Source organism: Astatotilapia calliptera, chromosome 2 (genome assembly GCF_900246225.1).
Source record: "Astatotilapia calliptera chromosome 2, fAstCal1.2, whole genome shotgun sequence".
NCBI classification, from domain to species: domain Eukaryota; kingdom Metazoa; phylum Chordata; class Actinopteri; order Cichliformes; family Cichlidae; genus Astatotilapia; species Astatotilapia calliptera.
In genome coordinates this window covers 30,427,001-30,446,698 of record NC_039303.1, presented here as the reverse complement: position 1 = coordinate 30,446,698, position 19,698 = coordinate 30,427,001, and the positions used below count along the sequence as shown (strand labels likewise).

Genomic DNA, 19,698 nt, shown 5'->3' with positions numbered 1-19,698 from the left:
CTCTGTCTCGTGTCTCCTTTTCTGCCACCAACTCCGAAGGATAATTTCTCACAAATCCCGGTGGCAGAAATACCTGTTCTGAATGTTTACTGAACTCAGTGAAGCAGCAGAAGGAGGATCATAACAAAAACTATATGTAGTGTAACAAAACAAGGGCATATAAGGGGAAACATATTAGTGTTTACCAGTGTTTAAAAATGTTCAGGCCCTTTTGAGGCTCAGTGGTGTGATGATTATGTGGAGGGAGGATTTATTTACAGACCACTTGAAGAAGTCAAATTGAACCTGGCAAAAAGAGTCAATGAAATCAACAAGAAAAATGATTAAAAATGCAACAGTAGTCCAGCTGGTGGAGAACATGAAGGAGGAAGAGTGTAGATTGACAAAATTTCACTTAATCAGCAAAGATTTCAACACTTTTAGGAACATATATAATATGCACAAACCTTAAAATAAATTCACATTATCTTTCATGCCAGTAATTATTCATGTTTTCTTCAAGTTGATGCAGATCAGTTTCTGTATTTTTTTTTCTCTGTTTTCTTCACCTTCATTGACCATTACCATTCTCAGTGCCTTCCCCCTCTCAGCCTCTGGATGTGGAAAGATCTGCTCTAAATTTCCCATGAATATTCTGCTCTAATCCAGCTCGAGAGAGTTTTTCCTCAGTACTTTTCACACAGATTTAAAGCTAACTTAGGTAAAACTTTTTTTTTCTTTTTCATGCCTAGCCTCATCTTTCATGTCTGTCTTTCTCACAGAAGTCGCAGCTCCTTCTTCCAACTGCTCTGTCTCAGGACTCTTTCTATCTTCTATCGCTGACGCTTGCTAATACTAAACTCAGCGTGTGTCTATGTGTACTCAGCTTGGGCCATATTTCAAGTTAAGTGCATGAACTGATGACCCTCACAAACATGAAACATTCAAACTCTATTTCGTTTTTGCTTAACGATCTTTAGACAACATCACATGTTATCACATTATAAAGCCCCTTTGTGGTGATATTAAGGTTGACCACATCACTGAACTTTTGTCTGAACTGCTTTTTTTTTTTTTTTTTTTTGCTTTTGTTGATGTTTGAAAGGTTTTCGTCTCTTTATCTTTTCAACAAGTAAATCAGATGAACTATGTTAAAATGAATTTTTACTGAAGTTCATTGTACCTTTTCTCATTTGTTGTTATCAGAAAGTCTGAGCGGTTTAGTTCTGTATTTGTTATTTGGAGTGATCGAGTCATTCGGAAGGTATTTCTTTTTAATTTCACCTTGTGGCAGGGTGCCACGATGTAAACTATAGAATGTAATTTAGAAACTACAGACACTGCCAGCCTTCCTGGCAATGATTGGGTTTGGTTATAGTGATTATGATCATCTGAAAATTCCATGGTAATAACGAGCTGTTGATGCAAACAGTTTAATTTCTGTTTAGCTATGCGTCAGTCTTGGTGCAGTATGGATAACCTTAAGTGACTCAAAAGCACCCTGCAATAGATTGCTGACCTGTTCTGGGTGTACAGTAACACACCCCTCACCTTATGAAACTGGAATAGTCTCCAGCCCCCAAGCAAAAACTGAAATGGATAAGTGGTTTAGAAAATAGATGGATGTATGGATGGATGATTCAGTTTTCGGCTTAAGATGTGTAGCTCTCAGGCTAAGAGTAATGGGTTATCTCTTTCTTTCTTTTTCTTTTTACACACTTTACCTCTGTAGTCGAGGGTTGTTGCCTGCATGACAGCTATTCTAAGTCAGATGGATGATCGACACTATTCTACATACATCGAAACCTTCAGTGGAACTACTGATCTAGTGGTAAGTGCCTCACACACATATCCGCAGATGGCAGAAAACTGGATTTTTTTTAAAAACTGGAGTGTTTATTGAGCCTTCTGACAAATAATAAAAAAAAGAAATTAAGTAACTGTTTGGACATATAAGTTTTAATTTGTATCATTTTTGCTATATCTGTCATTTTTGTGCAGCAAAATGTCTCATTTTCCTATCAAAGTATAAATGAAGGGTGGCTCAAAACTTTGCATATTGCTGTGTAGTACAGTTCTATATTCTCATTTGTCTCTTGTTCTTCTTGTCTTCTTCTACTGCAGGACTTCCTAATGGAGTCCTTCCTCCTTTTCAAGGACTTGATTGGGAAACATGTGTATCCGTCTGACTGGATGGCCATGATCATGGTACAGAACAGGTAACATATTGCAGATATGTACACACACATGCACAGAACCAGTTTGAAAGTCTTCTCTTGCATGGTTCTACATGTGTTTGCCCATGAGCTACAGCTTATGCATTTAAAAAGTCGACATCAACAGTCGACTGGTTCATCCACATGAACCCACACAGGGATAAGTTAGCGATAGGAAAGCTGGGATCAAGGCTGCGATGATGAAAACGGCTGATGTGGCAAATATGACTGTGTGTGAGCCGATGGAGTGAAAGCTATCAGTGTTTTTTGTGATGTAAGCTAAAGGGAGGCTAAAGCTGTGTCAGACGAAAAGGCAAATAGGAAAAATTTAATGTGAGGTACAGGAAAAGGCAGTTTGATAAGGAGTCTGCAGACCGGGGTTAGAATGAAGATGTGCAGATATAGAAAGAAAAGCCTACTTAAAAGAAAATGAAAGAAGGAGGGGGAATGAGAAGGAATGGCATTTGGCTCTGTATAATGGTGATAGATAGACAGTGTTGAAGCAGAGGGAGCCTGAGAGTAGTTTTGCTACTTAACTTTAGAAATCCATAAGGCCATATCACGCCAATACACCTGCACACTTTGTTAACTTGCGATCATGATCTATCACTGTGACAGAAGATTTGAATTGAATGCGATATTGCATTTTTTTGTCTGGAATAACAGTTTAAAGCTGTGGCTTTAAGCTCTAGAGCTGAATTCTTTGATAAACAAAAAATAAGCTGCATTGTGGTTTTTTAAAGAATCCCATCCTTTTATTCGTTTTTTACTCGTATTCTCCTTTTTTTAACATTCAGTTTGATCAAACACAGCCACAGCAAAGTTTACTTCATTGACATGTCTTTTTGATTTATTTTTTTATATCTGTTCATTAGGGTGTTCCTAAGAGCCATCAATACATATGCTGACACTATGAAAGAAAAGTTCCTTAATAACGATGACTTTGAAGTCCAGGTAACTGTATTTTTATGTGCAATATTTCCGAGCTTTGTCTCATATTGATGCCATCCTTCTTATTGTGTCTGAATCCCCTTAAACGCTATCTTTCTCTGCATCCCCTCCCTTCCTCACTCTTCCTCACTGTCTAGTTGTGGAATAACTACTTCCACTTGGCAGTTGCGTTTATTACCCAGGAGTCCCTGCAGCTTCAACATTTCTCACCAACCAAGAGGAACAAGATTCTGGCCAAGTGAGAGAAGAGCTATTTAATTTCCCAATTTACCACACCTACTCTCCCCACTGATTTGTGGTCTATTTAGGATTCTTTGTTTGCTGTCTAAACTCCACTACTTATTAAAAGTGTGTGTTACCTGTAGATAGGCATTTAATTTAGATCAAGTTGAGTAAGAGTAGGTGAGCATTATCTTTTCCACTCAGTAATAACAGTATTGATTAGGACACTGCTTCCAAACTAACATTCTAATGTCTTCTTTTTTCTCTTTCTGTGTATTTTTCCTTCCTTATTGTCCCACACTCTGAATTCCAGATATGGAGATATGAGAAGGCTTATTGGCTTTGCAATCCGTGACATCTGGTATAAACTAGGTAAGAACTATACTGTAATGTGTAGTTTTTCTTCTTCATAAACTGTGGATAGAAAGGTTCATGAGTCAGCAGCGTTTCACACTGACAGACACCAATCTGAATATATCAGTGCACTAAAAATATCACAGTTTTCTGTGGTGTGTACAGAAGAGTAGGGTTATATCCTGCACAGAGCTAAAGCTCTTACTGTAGAAGAAAAATACTTCTTGTATTTGCCAGACAGAGACCTGTAGTGTTACCTGAGGGTGAGTGAAAAATGCTGTGTCTGCATATACGAGCAATTACGTGTGTTTATTTCTATGTGTGTGTTTTTTCAGGCAGTCATAAAATCTGTTTCATCCCCGGCATGGTGGGTCCCATCCTGGAGATGACTTTGATCCCTGAGGAAGAGCTGAGAAGGGCCACTATTCCTATCTTCTTTGACATGATCACCTGTGAACATGCACGTTTTGGAAACTTCAGCAAGGTACACACATATAAGAACACAAGCGATTAGTATACATACTAAACTTAAGACAGTCGAGCCATTTAAAAACTAATCGTGATACAAAAAATACTTAAATAAATCTTGTATATTGCAGACTTTGATGCATTTGTATCTATGAATACATGCTAAAATTAAAAGAAGAGACAAGGAAAACAAATGAAATAGAAAATCTATAACTGTGGCACATACACATTGTGCTCCCGCATTGATTTCCTGTAATGCAGCAGATAAAAGTAAAAGAGACACCTTAATTATGCTTGCATGCATAATTGATTTCCACTTCTGTTGCTCCCGTCTTTTGCTTCTTAATCTACCTTTTGTCCCACTCTTTGCTTTCCCCATTTTCAGTGCTGTTCTTTATGCTATTAATCAAGCTCTGAGTGATAAATGTCCTTTTGTTCTGATACCGAAAATATTTTTCCCTGTTACTTGGACTGTATGCACATAGCACTATTGTGAGGTGTTACCCAAGCGAACACTTATTCTTTGTTTTAAATACAAAAGGACAAACAAAGATCACTCATTAGGTAGGCAGGGAGAGGGAATCTGATGACTCAGTAGATAGTGATGCAAAGTTGTTTGATGTTTACCCTGAAAGAGAAAGCCTGAAAAACAATTGATAAAAAGAATAAAAGATGTGATATGAGCATACGATGACGCTCCAGAGCTTTGTAATTTGTTATCCGTCTGCCTTCTAAGGACGTTGGTATATTAAGAATAGAATACAATAGAATGTAATAGTTACTTTAAAAAAATAATAATAAAATCTTCGGCAGTTTGAGAATGAGATCATTCTGAAGTTGGACCATGAGGTGGAGGGTGGTGGAGGAGATGAACGCTACATGCAGCTACTGGAGAGCATGTAAGTATTGTAGTTTTTTTCACTATACACAATCGATTTCCTGCTAACTCTCATGAGCAGCATTTCACACTTGGCTCTGGTCTTCTGCCAGTACATTAATAGACAAACTGAATAACCCTGAATAACAAGGTAAAACCCTCTCAGAGGTCTCTGATGATTAAATTGTGGAAGCATGTCTGCCAGATTGCTGGACTGTGCTGCTGAGAAACCCACGCTGAGGCCACAGGTGCAGCACTTTGTCTCCTTGGTGAAGGGGCTCCTCATTCGTCTCCTTGACTACCGCACCGTGATGAGCGATGACAGCCGCAACAACCGCATGAGCTGCACAGTCAATCTTCTGGTAAGAACCACCTTCTTTGAAATCAGCTGGCAAAGTTGCCAGCGCTTGAAAGTCTTGTTAGCATCATCATCATTAGCTTTCTAGTGTCTAAGTGTGATATGTTTGTGTCATCATGGATTAGCATTTATTGCTACTTACCTTGTGATTCTTGCAATATACAGTGCCTTGTTGGTGTAGTGTCTCATAGCAAAGAGTTGCTGATCTTAGATGTACGCACATCAACACCAATAAATCTATTAGTAATTGAATATACAATATAATGTGAAACTTTGTTTTATATAGAATCCAAAGCAGCCAAGAGTTTATTATGAAACACAGATTTTATTTCTTGTCGTATGTGCCAAGGCCTTTTTTCTTTTCCCCCATTTAATTTGGGTGCTGATTGATCTAAAGGTAAAGATTCATCTCCTTGTCTGGTCTCCTACATTTTGCATTGGGTTGCATCAGCTCCTGTCTGTTCCACGTCTTTTCTCTTATGTGATCTCCTAATCAGATTCTCCCCCACAGTATTCTTAGGTTTAGTAATGGATGCCATCTACCCACCATATGATCTTTTCCACACCAGATTAAATCGTATGATACCTCAGCAAAACTCTTTTCCTTTCATTTCCAAGATGCAAACATTTAAAAAATCATAATTCGACAGATGGATGCGTCTGTGTTTGAATAATAATGTAGAATAACTCTTTATCCCCCACCCCCAAGGTGGAGGCTGCTGGTACATGGCAGGAGTGTTTAGTTTGTAGCCTGTGGCAGTTGCCCATTAGCTATTCTGTTTCATTCATTTGGCCAACTGAAAAAAATTCCCTCTGCCCACAAGCAGGCACTAGTGCACTCCCCTAACCGTACCCCCCAGGCTAACTTTACTAAGGAATTATACACACAGGCACAGTCACACGCATATTTATTCTGCTCTTTCATGTAGATGAACTATCAAAACAAAACAAACTTATTTGAACATAAGAAGTACTCTCAAAAGGTTTGCAGTATATCATTTTGGTTTCATTTTTCTTTTTCGTTGTTACAAATATTAACTCAGTACACATACTGTACACTATATCTACAATATACTAAGCATACATATGTGTAGATTTTTTTTAAACAACTCTCAGTTGCTGTATTGTTCTCTATAAAAGATAGAAAGTGATGCTGTAGTTCTACTGAAAGTTGTGTTGCTATAGATATAAAAGACAGGTGGACTGCTGCAAATCTTTACTTGTCTTCTTGATGGGCACCCTATATAAACATGTTAGCTCCCTAAATTTAAAATTCATTGTCCAATAAATAATAAATCTTACCCTTGACAATATAAAATGGTTCGATGGTATACTGTGGAAAAATTAACTATAATTTGTCACATTTGTGATTATGTGTCTGTTGGTGCTGTTGTGTGTATTGGCCTGTGCTAGTGATGGGAGGTGAGGTTACATCAGTTCGTTCCCCTCCTCTGTTCACTGTAGATATCATTAAACTTAATTAAACTGGGAGTTTGTGCAGTTTATCTAGCACACTTGAAAACACACACGCTCCCACATTAAAGCACAAGCAATCAGTATTATAGTATAGTACTGTAGTATAGTATAAAATAGGATAGTGTAATGTGGTATAGTGTAGTGTTGTAGTGTAGTGTACAGTATAGTATACATATTATTGGATAGTATAGTGTGATACAGCATGTTATGGTGTATAATATAGTATAATATAAACGTGGAATTAATAGCATAGTTTCAAAACCTCTATCAGTTATATATGCATATGCATGCGAACACAGGCATACATACACACAGAAACTACACTAACCAACCCCTCCTTCTGTCTTTGCAGAACTTTTACAAGGACATCAATCGTGAAGCGATGTATATCAGGTATTTACTTGCTGGATTTAACTTAAATGGTGCATATCTGTGTTGTACGCATGTCTGTGCATGTCTGTGCATGCGTTCGTGTGTGTGTGTGTGTGTGGCTCTATAATCTGACAAGGGATTATATGAGTTCCACTGAATTAATGTCAAAATCCACAGGATCAGCTCGGCCTGACTGGAGGGAGAGAGAGACATGATGAGTGTGAGGGAGGGAGAGGTGGAGAGACAGGGAGAGACAGAACCATTTGTAAGAGAGCGAGAGAATGAGCGGGACAGACAGGAAAGAGAGGAGGAGAGGAAGTACAGATCTAGTCAGGTCCCGCAGTGCACTTCTGAGTATGGCTTTTAGACAAATTAGTTATCTGTATGTGTGAATGTGAGTGAAAGTCAGTGGTTGATCAACTGCCTTGTCAGCTCTGTGGATAATACAGTAACATTTAGCTGGCTGGTTTATTGGTGTCAGCCAACAAATATATTTTAATGCAAATAGACAATTTATGTCTGTGTTATATAATTAGTCACAATTTAATGGTGCGCTTACATAACAATGGATAATGAAACCCAAAACTAATTAAAATTCCCTTTGTGCTGCTGCGTACAACCCAAATCAGCCACAATGATGAAGCACATGATCAAGCTTCAGATTTAAACTCTGTCATCATTTCAAAATCCTATGAAAGAAAATATGAAATTAAACTGCACTGGACTCACCTCGCTGTTTTGGTTCGCATCCCTGGTGCATATGATAATGTCTTTTTCTCTAAATGCAGTACGTTGAAAACTGAATCTGCTCCCTTCGCCAAGTTTCATTCTGCTATACATACACGTAGTGCTATTCGCTATATGTGCTACATACTAGTCACTGAAGCTTGTAGCTTTCTGTAATTTCTTTTTCTTTGTGTAGCTGTCTCATAAGAATGTGAGACAGCTAGACAATTCTACCACATAGGAGCTGTGAGCAATGCATCCATTCCCTTTGTAATAGAATAGAAATGTTGATGTCCTATTGATATTTTACAGGGTTTTTGTTTTGTTTTTTTACAGCATGAAGATACTGCTAAACACTCATAACCTGTAATATGGAAATAGGACACTTCTTATATTGTTCTATTCAAGGTGCAAATAATAAGATGAAACTTACTTATTTGTATCAAACAAAACCGAGTATAGAAGAATAAAAAAGATGCCTCCTGCTAAATTTGGATCATCAAAACCCTTTCAGTTTTGAAACGTGCAGGTAAAATGAAGCTAGAGAAAGTGAAAAACAGGATGCCAGAGAACAAATGAGATGAATACACGACTCTAAAATAATAGTCAAACAGATTGAGTAATTAATGTAAGTTGCAAATGACTTGGGAGTGAAACATTTCAGTTTTTTTGTTCCCTTTTCTGTTTGATTTCACATCCAATGACTGGACTGTCATAAACAACTTACAGCCAGATACATTTCCAACCAGAAAATTGTTATATCTGAAAGTGTGAGAAAGGAAATAGCAGGTGTGACATAAAAAAAGAATAAAAAACAAGGAAAGTGAGACTGTCAACATTTAGGCAGACAAAATAAGTGGTTGTCCTGTGAGCCAACACCTTACTTTGCAAGCAGATATGGGACTGTTCATTTAAAAGCATCCAGAAAACATTTCTTTTCCTACTTTGTCATCAGTGCTTTAGCAACAAAGTCCAGCCTCTGGCCATGTGGAGAAAGTTTGTCTTGACAGATGCAAGATACAACAAAACAGATCAAAACTAAAAGCAGTAGCAGTAAAAGCCGGTCCTCCAGGTGACAAGAAATAATCCCATTTTTCCCCTTGTCAGGCCTATAAAACATTATAGGCCTACAAGCATCTGTCAGACCATTATAAGACATATGCTAAATTGTGCTCTTTTGTGTGTGTGTGTGTGTGTGTGTGTGTGTGTGTGTGCGAGTGTTAAATGACCTTTTGCTAAGCTTAGTACATATTTCAGGGTATCTACCAGTGTGTTTGTGGGTGAGAGAGTGAGAGAAAAGAGAGAGAAAGAGGGCTAATGCTTCCTTTGCAGGTCTTCAGGTTGCCCAACAGTGGCACCTAGTGGAATAAGGTTTAATTCTCTTGTTTAAAGAGTGTGCCTTCTTTTTTTCTTTTTTCTTGTACTTGTGTGTGCTCAGGTACCTTTACAAGTTGAGGGACCTTCACCTGGAGTGTGAAAACTACACAGAGGCGGCGTACACACTGCTGCTCCACTCTCGTCTGCTCAAGGTGGGGCAAACAGTCACATGCACGCATATGAAGACACATATCGTTGCTTAATGCTGGCCCCGGTGTCTTGTTCTTCTTAATCACTTGCCACAACTGAGACAGTTTTGCATTAGCTGATAAACGTCGCTGGCCTCCAAATGATGAAGCGCCGAGTTTAGTTTATGGCATTGCGTCGTCTACTGCAGCTACATCACTATGGTGATTGATGCTGTGCACTTGCCCAGTGTGTGTGTGTGTGTGTGTGTGTGTGTGAGGATGTGCATGTATGAGTCTGAGGCTGTTTGACCTCTTATGTCGCTTCAACTCTTTTATAAGACACATGAATTTGAGCATCTCCTGCTCGTCATCTCCTCTGTGTGTCTCATTACATCAAAGCAGTTGAACTCTATTTAACAATTTTTATAATCTCCATTTATCTGCAGGGTCAGTCCTGTCATTCCGGTCACACTACTGGAAACAACAGGCTGGAACACACAGCATGCTATAATCTTTGCTATCCTAAGCAGATTAGACAGTTTTAAAAATCATGATGTACTGTTTTTTTTTTTCTAAATTTAATTCTGTGTAATTTATGTAATAGAAGATAAACAGTTGTCTCATTTATATAATAAATGGGCACTCTGCTGCTGTTTTTGCACATGCTCCGCTTAGGACTAATATTGATTTATTACAACAATGAAACTGTAAGCTTTAAGTACTTCTTCTCCCTTTGTTCCTCTGTGATAAATGGCACAGCAGAAATTAGAGTAGTCCTGAAGGCAAAGTTTTTCTTTTGTTTCAGCAATATCAAGTTGGGCCTCCCTTCGGAAATATCTCATTTTGTTTTTATCTTTGTCTTTTCTTCCATATCTCTTTACTTCCTCTCTGTCTCTGTTGCAGTGGTCAGATGACATGTGCAGTCAGTTTGAGTTCCACGGCTCCCAAACGCAGCGACAGCTCAAAGAAACTCTCTACGACACAATCATTGACTACTTTGACAAGGGCAAGGTCGGTATTGTTTCAGACAATGTCAAAATTTGCTTAGCTGTACCGATACTGAGTGATTAATTGAGTACTAATTAGCGCTCAGTTGCATTAATGAAAATCCGTGTGTTGTTGTTCGTTTTTGTCTTCTTTTTCTTATTTGCTTCACTCGAGGATATCGGAGACATCAAAACAGATATCCTTCAACCACACATGATCACTGTGCTGTATGTTAGTGTCACATTCATTTTGTATTCTCCCCGAGTGTCTCATGTTCTCTGAAGCTGAGATAGAGACTTCCTTCCACTCCACAGAGACTTGGACACAGACATTTTCATGATATGAATTCCCACCACGACAGCTGTGCCCGATTTATTAGCAGATGGTGTAATGAAGGACACTTCTGTTTCTTTCCTTTGTGTGCTTAGATGTGGGAAGAGGCCATCACTCTGTGTAAGGAACTTGCAGAGCAGTACGAAAATGAGATCTTTGACTACGAGCTGCTCAGCAAGAGACTGGTAATACATTACAATCACAGGGGTTCATGTCTTCTGTATAGCATTCATGATTGCATGTTTTTCCCCTTTCCCTTTTATAGATGTTTTAGATGTTTGGGGGGTTTAAGAAAGAAAGAGAATTCAGGCTACTTATCACGTCTTTGATTAAGGGAGTGCCATCCTATAATAATATAAATATGTACTGTCATCTAGTAACCAAAAATAGAGAGGGCATAGCCGAACATATGAAACAGGAAAATACCGCCGTGTAATCCCTTTATTTCAGCAAAGTAACTGTATTCTAAATACCACCTTTTTAAACGGTAACTGTAACTGAATACAGTTACTCATATTTTGTATTTTAAATACGTAACGGCGCTACATGTATTCCGTTACTCCCCAACACTGCCTCTGAATATATTGTTACATCATCTGCACACTCAAACATTAACAGCTATTTTTAAAGCTTACTCGGCATGTCAAATACTCCTTTAAATCAAGCTTTTTTTGAGCTTATGGCGTGTCATAAATATATGACCCCAAAATTATGATTCTTCATTAGCAGTCTTCAGCTACTTCAAAGTCCTCCTGGCCCTCACTTTGTCATCTCAATCACACTTCCGCTTCTTTCATCTCTTGCCTCTGCACAACAGAAGAAGTGATTCTCCCATTTACTAACTTTTGGTTTAGCACCACCTTCTCCTCTATCTCCCCTTCACTCAAATAACTCCTTCCACTCCTCGAAGAGAATCACACATTTCCCAACAATGGAAAAATCTCTCCCTCTCTTTATATGACTGCAGCAGAAGCTCTCTCAGCTAATGCTGAATTTATGTGGTTATATAAATGACAGACATTGCCCTTGGATGGGGTGTGCTTTTTTTTCACTACATCTATCACCCTCGCAGGCCCGGCATTCTGCTGAGCGTAGCTTTGTCATTGGCATGAGCTGATTAAACTGCCCAAAGTGCACATCTGAAAGTCTCCCTTGGACACATCCTCTGTTTCCTTCTGTCTCTCTACAGGAAAAACAAGCCAAGTTCTATGAAAATATTATGAAGATCTTGAGGCCTAAACCAGACTACTTTGCAGTGGGCTACTATGGACAGGGCTACCCTCCATTCCTCAGGGTTTGTATTTTGCTGTGTCACAGTTGAGTTAGAGAATACTTCAAATTGTTACCAGAAACACTCATAAAGTAGATATTAAGGAATTCACACCATTTACAAAATCCTAACTGTCTTCCATTAAAAAACGTTATTGGCAGTTAAGCTTAGCTGTTTACAGTTTTTTTTAAATCGCACCAGCAGGTATCTAGCAGAGTGGGACATACGATACCCTCCGGAAACATTTTGGATGTGTTGATTGCAACAGGCTGCAGAAATATAATTTTGCAATGATTATTGCTTCTGCTATGATTATGTGTGTTAATCTGCTGTGATAACAAGTAAGACAAAGTCAGTACTCAGCTTATAAGAGGGCAGTCAAAGGTGATCAGGTCCAACTTTTGAGTCTTTGAGAGAATTTCAGTGTCTGCCATTCCTAGGTGGACTCTGCCCTATTTAAGGACGTTTAAATAGGCAAAGAACTTTCCTGTGAAGATAAGCTGGGTCTTAATCTTTATTATCAGTATTAACACTGGTTTATTCCCCCTGGCTTCAGAACAAGGTGTTTATCCACCGTGGTAAGGAGTATGAGCGCAGAGAGGACTTCCAGAACCAGCTGATGAGCCAGTTCCCCAGCGCCGTGCGTCTCAACACAACCACCATGCCAGGGGATGATATCAAGAACTCTCCACTTCAGTGTATCCTTCAAGCAGCATTACACACTTATTCATTTACAGTCATATGTAGATGCATATTGAACGAAGAAAATTTTAATATTCTGCATGGTCTACAGTGTTCACCAGCACACTAGCATAGAAGTCATAAAATATTCACATGCAGCACCTTCGGGATTATTAAGTATTTGGGTCACTGAACACATTTGAAAGTACTAAATATCCAGGGACCTTTTAACCCAGAACCACAGTACATCTTAACCAACCATCAGATCTCTGTGTATCAAACTAAAATTTCATTTTAGTTTACTTGTCCTGTTCCTTTTGATGCACTTCTGTATGAACACATCCCTCCACTATGAGTTTGTACACTCACAGAGATACTGAGAATCTATCTCTTATGTTTATTTCTGAGCAGTCCAAAACAGATATCCAGTGTTTTACAGTGCAGCCAGTCCTCGAAATCCCTCCTCGCCTGAAGAACAAACCCGTTCCTGACCAGATCATCAAGTTAGTGCCATTCAAGCTAGTGCTTAAAAATGAACTGGAGGTTTTAAATATGTACACCTAATGTATATTGTGCCTCATTTTGCATGATTTTTCTGTTGTCTTTGTTTGACTCATTTCTTTCCTCTTCAGCTTCTATAAGTCCAACTATGTGCAGCGCTTTCACTATTCCAGACCTGTGAGGAAAGGACCCGTGGACCCAAACAATGAGTTTGCTGTGAGTTATGTCTTTAAAATGAAATGTGTGACCTCAGGGACCATGAAAGCATTTCAAGGACTTTTGTACTAGAACTGTTATCAGTCTGAAACTGTGAGTTTCTAATATATAAAATAATAGGATTTTATTCAAAGGCAGGATTTTTCATATGCTGAGGCTTGTGTTTAAAGGTTTCAGATGAGCTCTTGAGATGCAGCATCAGATTCCGGTATTACTGTGGTGTATGATTAGATTAGAATAAATAAGATTGTGCAGCAAGCGTCTGTTAAGATTTCAGGCTTCAATGCAAGATATGATATCAGAGTATTCAGAAGTGGTACAGATTTATCTGACAGCTTCTCTGTTTTTATACTTTTTTTTTGTTTTTTTTTAGTCCATGTGGATTGAGCGCACAACCTTTACCACTGTCTATAAGCTGCCTGGGATCCTGCGCTGGTTTGAAGCAACTGACATGAAGCATGTAAGTCTACAGGGCCATGTTTGTTCTCCATGTTTGACTTGTATGTTTGCTGTAAGTTATCTCCAGTGCAATGCGTTTCACATTTCAACACCACTGATTACAGGGTTTTTTTTATGTTTAATATTTAAAGGTTTTATTATACGTCTCCCACATCCGATCTGAAAACTCTCCATCCATCCACCTTCATTCCTTTTTCTTCTACTCTTTCTGTGTGTCTGCCTCCCTTTCCAGACTACCTTGTCTCCTTTGGAGAATGCCATAGAGACCATGGAGTCAACAAATGAGAAGATTTTAACGATGATTAACCAATACCAGTCTGACTGGAGCCTTCCTATCAACCCTCTCTCCATGCTGCTCAACGGCATCGTTGACCCAGCTGTCATGGGTGGCTTTGCAAAATATGAAAAGGTAAATTCTCAAGGATCATCACTAATATTACAAACCCAGTTCCAAAATGGTTGGGACGCTGTATAAAATTTAAAAAAACAACAACAACAGAAAGCCGTGATTCTGAAAACTCTATTAAGACCTTTTGTCATTTAATTTTTAAAAATTAACTCATTTTGAACTTAATGGCAATAACACATCTCAAAACGTTGGAGTGGTGGGAACAAAAGGCTGGAAGAGTAAACAGAAACAGACCCTGAAACAGATGGAGGATTATCTTGTAACTAATTAGGTTAATTTTCAACAAGCCAGTAACATGACTGAGCTTAAAAAGAGTTTATTAGTGAGTTTCTCAGAAGTAGGAGGGGCAGAGGCTCACCAGCTGGCAATAAAACACAAGCTAGTGTGGCCTTAGACCTGATCCCAATCCTGGCTACATTTCAATCAGGAAGGCATGCATAAATAGTATGGCCAACATACAAGCATCTGGAGACTGGTAACTGGTGCAAGTATTTAGTTAAACCAGGATCTAAAAATGAGAAATAGTACCGAGAATCATTCTTGCATGGTGCATTGTTTTTAAAAAAAAGAGAGAATCATTCCTGCATAATTATTATTATTATTTTAATACAAAATTTAAGTTCAGTAAATACTTTTGTGTTCAATATTTTGAAGTCACAATTAGCTATCATCAAAAGCCAACTGAAAGTAATAAGCACAGTCACATTTACTGTGAGCATAAAGCCAGATTTGGATATTTTGTGGCAGACAAAAGGAAATGGATATGTGTTCAAAGTGTAACAAAAGCGAACCACATGTTTGTTTGAGTCTTCTTTTTCTTTCATGACTCTGAAACAAAGCAGTCTTTAAAGACTTCGCCTGGAAAAGAGTTTGATCTCTACAGATGTTTCTTATTAAAAATTAAGTAACGTTTTTTTATTGCTTTTAGTTCTTTTAGAAAACCTCGCTGTCATACAACTTCAATGCTTAGCTTAGGATGTCGAAAAAAAATTGGTTTTCTGTGAATTTTGTGATGCCTTTAAATATTTGAAATGTAGTAATTAAGTGCTTTTAGATACACATTGTTTTTCATTAAATCAGATTGAGAGAGAAAAAGTTTGAGAACCACTGCATAAAGCTGTTATATTGCTATATATATATATTTCTATTGCCATCTATTGTAACACATACCACGTACAGCCAAATAGGGGTTGCGAAAAAGGACGGAGATTCACCGTAACAAAGTAAGTCCTTTAACAGATATCAGAGCTTAAGAGAGTGCTCTCATGCAAGACTCGTCTCTCATGATGAACTTAAATCCATTAAGAAGAAACTCTTTATCACCTCCTGAGGCTCACTGAATATAATCAAAGTCAGTTTCTGCAGTCCAAATGACATTAAATGAAATGTACTTATCTGACTATCATTTAAGTGCCTCCACACACACTATTCAGTATTATAATATTCCACATAGGATGGTAGTAAATTACCATTTTTGCTAGCTGGTGAAATAGTAATCGATTTTTATCATTTTTTAAATGAGTGTTATATAATATTTCCTCTGTATCAGGCCTTCTTTACTGAAGAGTACACCCAGCATCACCAGGAGGACAGAGAGAAGCTGGTTCGCCTCAAGGACCTCATCGCATGGCAGGTACTTAATACATATTCTCAAATACATGTACACAACATATATAGTCATTACTTTTATATGTGTGTGTGTGTGTTTTTCTGCTGACACCATGGCATTTTTATTTCCAGATCCCATTATTAGGTGGAGGAATCTCCCTCCATGGGAAGAGAGTGACAGAGGACTTGCGTCCTTTCCATGAGCGCATGGAGGAGTGTTTCAAACAGCTGAAAAAGAAAGTGGAGAAGGAGTACGGAGTGAGAGAGTTGGTAAGCTGAAAGAAAAATGTAGGAAAATCCTAACTTTTCTACTAAAATATGATGCTTCCGTAATCCAGAATATCTTTTTTTCTGCAAAGATGGACATGGAGCTGCTGTGGTAGAGCAGTGTAGAGCTAATTAAGCTGCAAATTAGCTGACCCAAGCGAATTTAAAGATCAAAGTACTCAGAAAACGCTGTGAGAAGAGTGTTGATGTGGGATTTGTACCTTTTAAATTTCTCTGCAACTAGAACAGGGTTTGGATGGTTTTAACGGGGGCAAATGTGGTCATTAACTTGTAATTGGCACTGCCTTTCAGGAGAAATTAAACAAAACTGGAGTAGAGTGATTATACACCATTTTAAGAGTGATTAGACTCAGTTTTACTTTTTTCTTGTTCTTTTTGTTTTTAGAGATGTCACTTTTTCTACGATATCTTTTTCGGCTAATCTACATATTGTTCACATTTGTCTTTCTCTCTCTCCAGCCGGACTTGGATGAGAGAAAGTCTACTCGTCCACGCTCCATGCTGCGATCATTTCGTCAGTCCGTCATCTCGATTTCCTCACTGCAGGGATCCGAGTGTGGGACGCCAACCAAGACACATGCAGACAGGTAACATGCACATTTTCGAACCCCTACTGTGTCACGAGAACCCCACGATAACACTCAGTTTAAACTGCATACATGAAGTCTTATGGAAAAAGCATCACACAAATATGATAATAAGCTTGGATTTCCTTTGAATGTCTAATCTAAATCTTCCTGCCTCCTCCCAGGGACAATCCTCCTGAGTCTCCAATCTCCTGGAGCTCTGCCACCCTGCCACGCTCCAGTGGCAGTGTTAGTATAGGTGAGGAGGGGAGCATGATGACAGTGGGTGATGCAGAGGTCAAAATGAGGAAGAGTAAGAAGAAAAAGAAAAGGAGCAGCATGATCTTCATCACAGAGGAAAGAGAACGGACCAGTACACTGGAATGCAAACGGGTGAGAATTAGTGATGATGGATAGCAATGTGGGGAAAATGTGAGAAAAAGGTACAAAGACAGAAAAGAGGGGAAGGTTGCATTACATGATTAAGTAATAGAACGCTCTGTTTCTGTGAAGTGTAGTCTGAGTTTTCTGTGATTTTTGTCTCCCTCTAGCTGTCCAAGAAACAGGAGTTCCGCAGTGACACCAACTTGTCTGAGCCAAATGAAGTAAATGTGGCGCTGACCAATGCCAACTCAAGATCGCTGCCTGCCATCACAGGTGACACACAAACCCACCTGGTGTGATGGAATTACTGTGACTGAGGTGCACAAAGCCCACAAAGTCAAAAAATCATGACCTAAGAGGAAGTGCTGCATTTTTCCTGCTCTGGAAAGCTGACTCAAAGAAAAAAAGAGCACAAGCAAGGTCATAATAGGAGAAATACCTTGGCATGCTATGGTGTGCAATAGAAAAAGTGAATGCTGGGGAATGCACAGTAACAACTTGCCCTAAGACACACTCTGATATAAGGCAGCAAATCAGTTTGAATGTTGTATTTTCTCAGAAGTATGTAATAGTTGCATCTGGTTTATATCTGATTGTTGTATTTACACATCCTTGCACTATGGTGAATCAGGCCACAATTTACTGATGCTTCGCTGGCCTCCTGCCTTCACTGAATCAGCTGAGACAGCACTCACTGCGGTGTTAATACACAACTACAAGCTGCACTGCCTCACTGAAGATACAGCACTCACAGGCCCCCAGTGTTGCTAGGGCACACAGGTCATTGGCAGAACAGCTGCGGGAGCCCAATTAGTCACAAAAAATCACCTGGCTACAGTGCAAGATCTGCTGTAAAATTGTAATCACGAGGACACAAACACTACATTTGTTTTTTCCCCTCTCTCTCTTTCTCTCTAGGCCTGTCCTTGTCAGTGGCAGGAGGGGCTGAGGAGGTGGAGTCCTCCAGAGCCAGGAGGGACAGTAAGAGCATGTCGGTGTGTGCAACCTCTGACCGAACAGCAGACAGACGCTCAAAGGGTGTCATCAACCTGTTATTCAAGTCCAAGGTAGAGTAATAGCCCAACCTGTTTAAGTTAACTGGGTTTAGATTCAAGAATAAGTGCTTCAGTTAAAAAGAACAGAAATACACCTATTTACTTATCTGTGTCAAGCTATTGCCAAGGTTTGTCAAGGTAGGTTCACTGGCTGCTGTTTGGCTTCATGTTTAATGTCCAGGTATGAGTGATGTCAGCTGTATGCGACCTCTTAGTAGGAATTCACGAATATATTTTTCAGAAGATCTCAGCTCTTTTCTTTAACAGAAGTAGCACTGAAAATTTATCTCCAGCATGAGTCTCTTGAATTATTCCAAGCAGGAGCTCAAAGCCCGCTGAAATAATTTATTTGAGCACATTTCAGGTCATTTTTACCATTAAGAAAAATCCCTGTATTTACATTATGTGTGTTTGTTTCGGCAGAGCTCCAGAGCAGAGGAAGTGAAGCCCAGTGATGCACCCAAAGAAAGAGATAGCCATTTTTGAAATGTATTATTTTCATTTCTTGTCTTCTTTACTTATTTGTACTATGCTTTTTTTTAAAACCAAAGACCTGTAGCTAAATCCACAATTATACACTGACTCACACAGTCTACTTGTCTGTCTCAATGTTGCTGTTGCCTTAATATAATTGATTTTACCTATCAGTAAAGGCTATTTTTGTTGTGTGACCTTTTTCCTGGCAATTTAAGTGATTCCCAGTGAAGCTAAATGCCATCTTACAGCTTTTCAATCAATTCTGCTTCTACAAGAATGAGCAAACACAAACCATCCCTCCGACACACTTGATTAAAAGCTTCTCATACGGCTTTCAGCATTGTTGACACTGAAGTTAATGAGAAAATAATAATTCTATAAAGCACAAAGGTTACTGTGTCCTCCCAAAGGACTTTAAACTGGAACTTGTTGCCACGAGGCTTTGGCACTGATACAACAAATATTAAAGTCTAATAAACTCAAATAGAGTCAACAAACTGTGAAACTCATTGTACAACATCAAAGCTGTGTGTACCCCAATGTTGAGTTTGTGTTTCTGTATGAATTCTTTTGGGAGTTACTTTCTGCATGATTTGGTCACAATTTTTTATACCTTTTGTTAAAATATAAAAATAAATGTTTAAGTGTATTTCCAGTTTGGAATTTGCTTTGGTTTTTTTTGCATCACCGGTTTTCACGAAGAGTTCTACCTAAGGAATACTTTAGGTGCCGGCTAAATACCAAGTTTTATAAATGTTAGAGTCGCTTCTACTCTTTACGGTAAAAAGAGTTCATCTTGGCTTTAGCTTCATGAATGAACAGCTTTTTAATTTAAGAGAGATTTGACTGTAAAACAAATGAAGCCAATGCTTGAGTGCCAACAGCTGTAGTTCTTCGAATGACCACTTGGGGCAGGCTTTAAAAGTCAGTACCCATAGACTCTCATGCTAAAATGGTCAT

At 38.7% G+C, this 19,698-nt stretch overlaps 1 protein-coding gene across 1 annotated transcript in view; it reads left to right on the top strand.

The window, feature by feature from the left end:
• The window catches only part of dock2 (dedicator of cytokinesis 2), a 97,643-nt gene extending 78,250 nt beyond the window's left edge, over positions 1-19,393 (top strand). Inside the window, exons 27-51 of the mRNA XM_026194526.1 lie at positions 1,712-1,810; positions 2,104-2,198; positions 3,071-3,149; positions 3,284-3,384; positions 3,682-3,740; positions 4,058-4,206; positions 5,004-5,089; positions 5,273-5,429; positions 7,254-7,294; positions 9,438-9,528; positions 10,408-10,515; positions 10,920-11,009; positions 12,014-12,118; positions 12,651-12,792; positions 13,197-13,278; positions 13,408-13,492; positions 13,866-13,952; positions 14,184-14,360; positions 15,910-15,993; positions 16,101-16,238; positions 16,716-16,843; positions 17,008-17,215; positions 17,374-17,479; positions 18,125-18,273; positions 18,685-19,393. Coding sequence (XP_026050311.1) covers positions 1,712-1,810; positions 2,104-2,198; positions 3,071-3,149; positions 3,284-3,384; positions 3,682-3,740; positions 4,058-4,206; positions 5,004-5,089; positions 5,273-5,429; positions 7,254-7,294; positions 9,438-9,528; positions 10,408-10,515; positions 10,920-11,009; positions 12,014-12,118; positions 12,651-12,792; positions 13,197-13,278; positions 13,408-13,492; positions 13,866-13,952; positions 14,184-14,360; positions 15,910-15,993; positions 16,101-16,238; positions 16,716-16,843; positions 17,008-17,215; positions 17,374-17,479; positions 18,125-18,273; positions 18,685-18,747 — 2,709 coding nt within the window. The 3' untranslated portion in view covers positions 18,748-19,393. The remainder of the gene's footprint in view (positions 1-1,711; positions 1,811-2,103; positions 2,199-3,070; positions 3,150-3,283; positions 3,385-3,681; positions 3,741-4,057; positions 4,207-5,003; positions 5,090-5,272; positions 5,430-7,253; positions 7,295-9,437; positions 9,529-10,407; positions 10,516-10,919; positions 11,010-12,013; positions 12,119-12,650; positions 12,793-13,196; positions 13,279-13,407; positions 13,493-13,865; positions 13,953-14,183; positions 14,361-15,909; positions 15,994-16,100; positions 16,239-16,715; positions 16,844-17,007; positions 17,216-17,373; positions 17,480-18,124; positions 18,274-18,684) is intronic.
• The last annotated feature ends 305 nt before the right edge of the window (positions 19,394-19,698 follow it).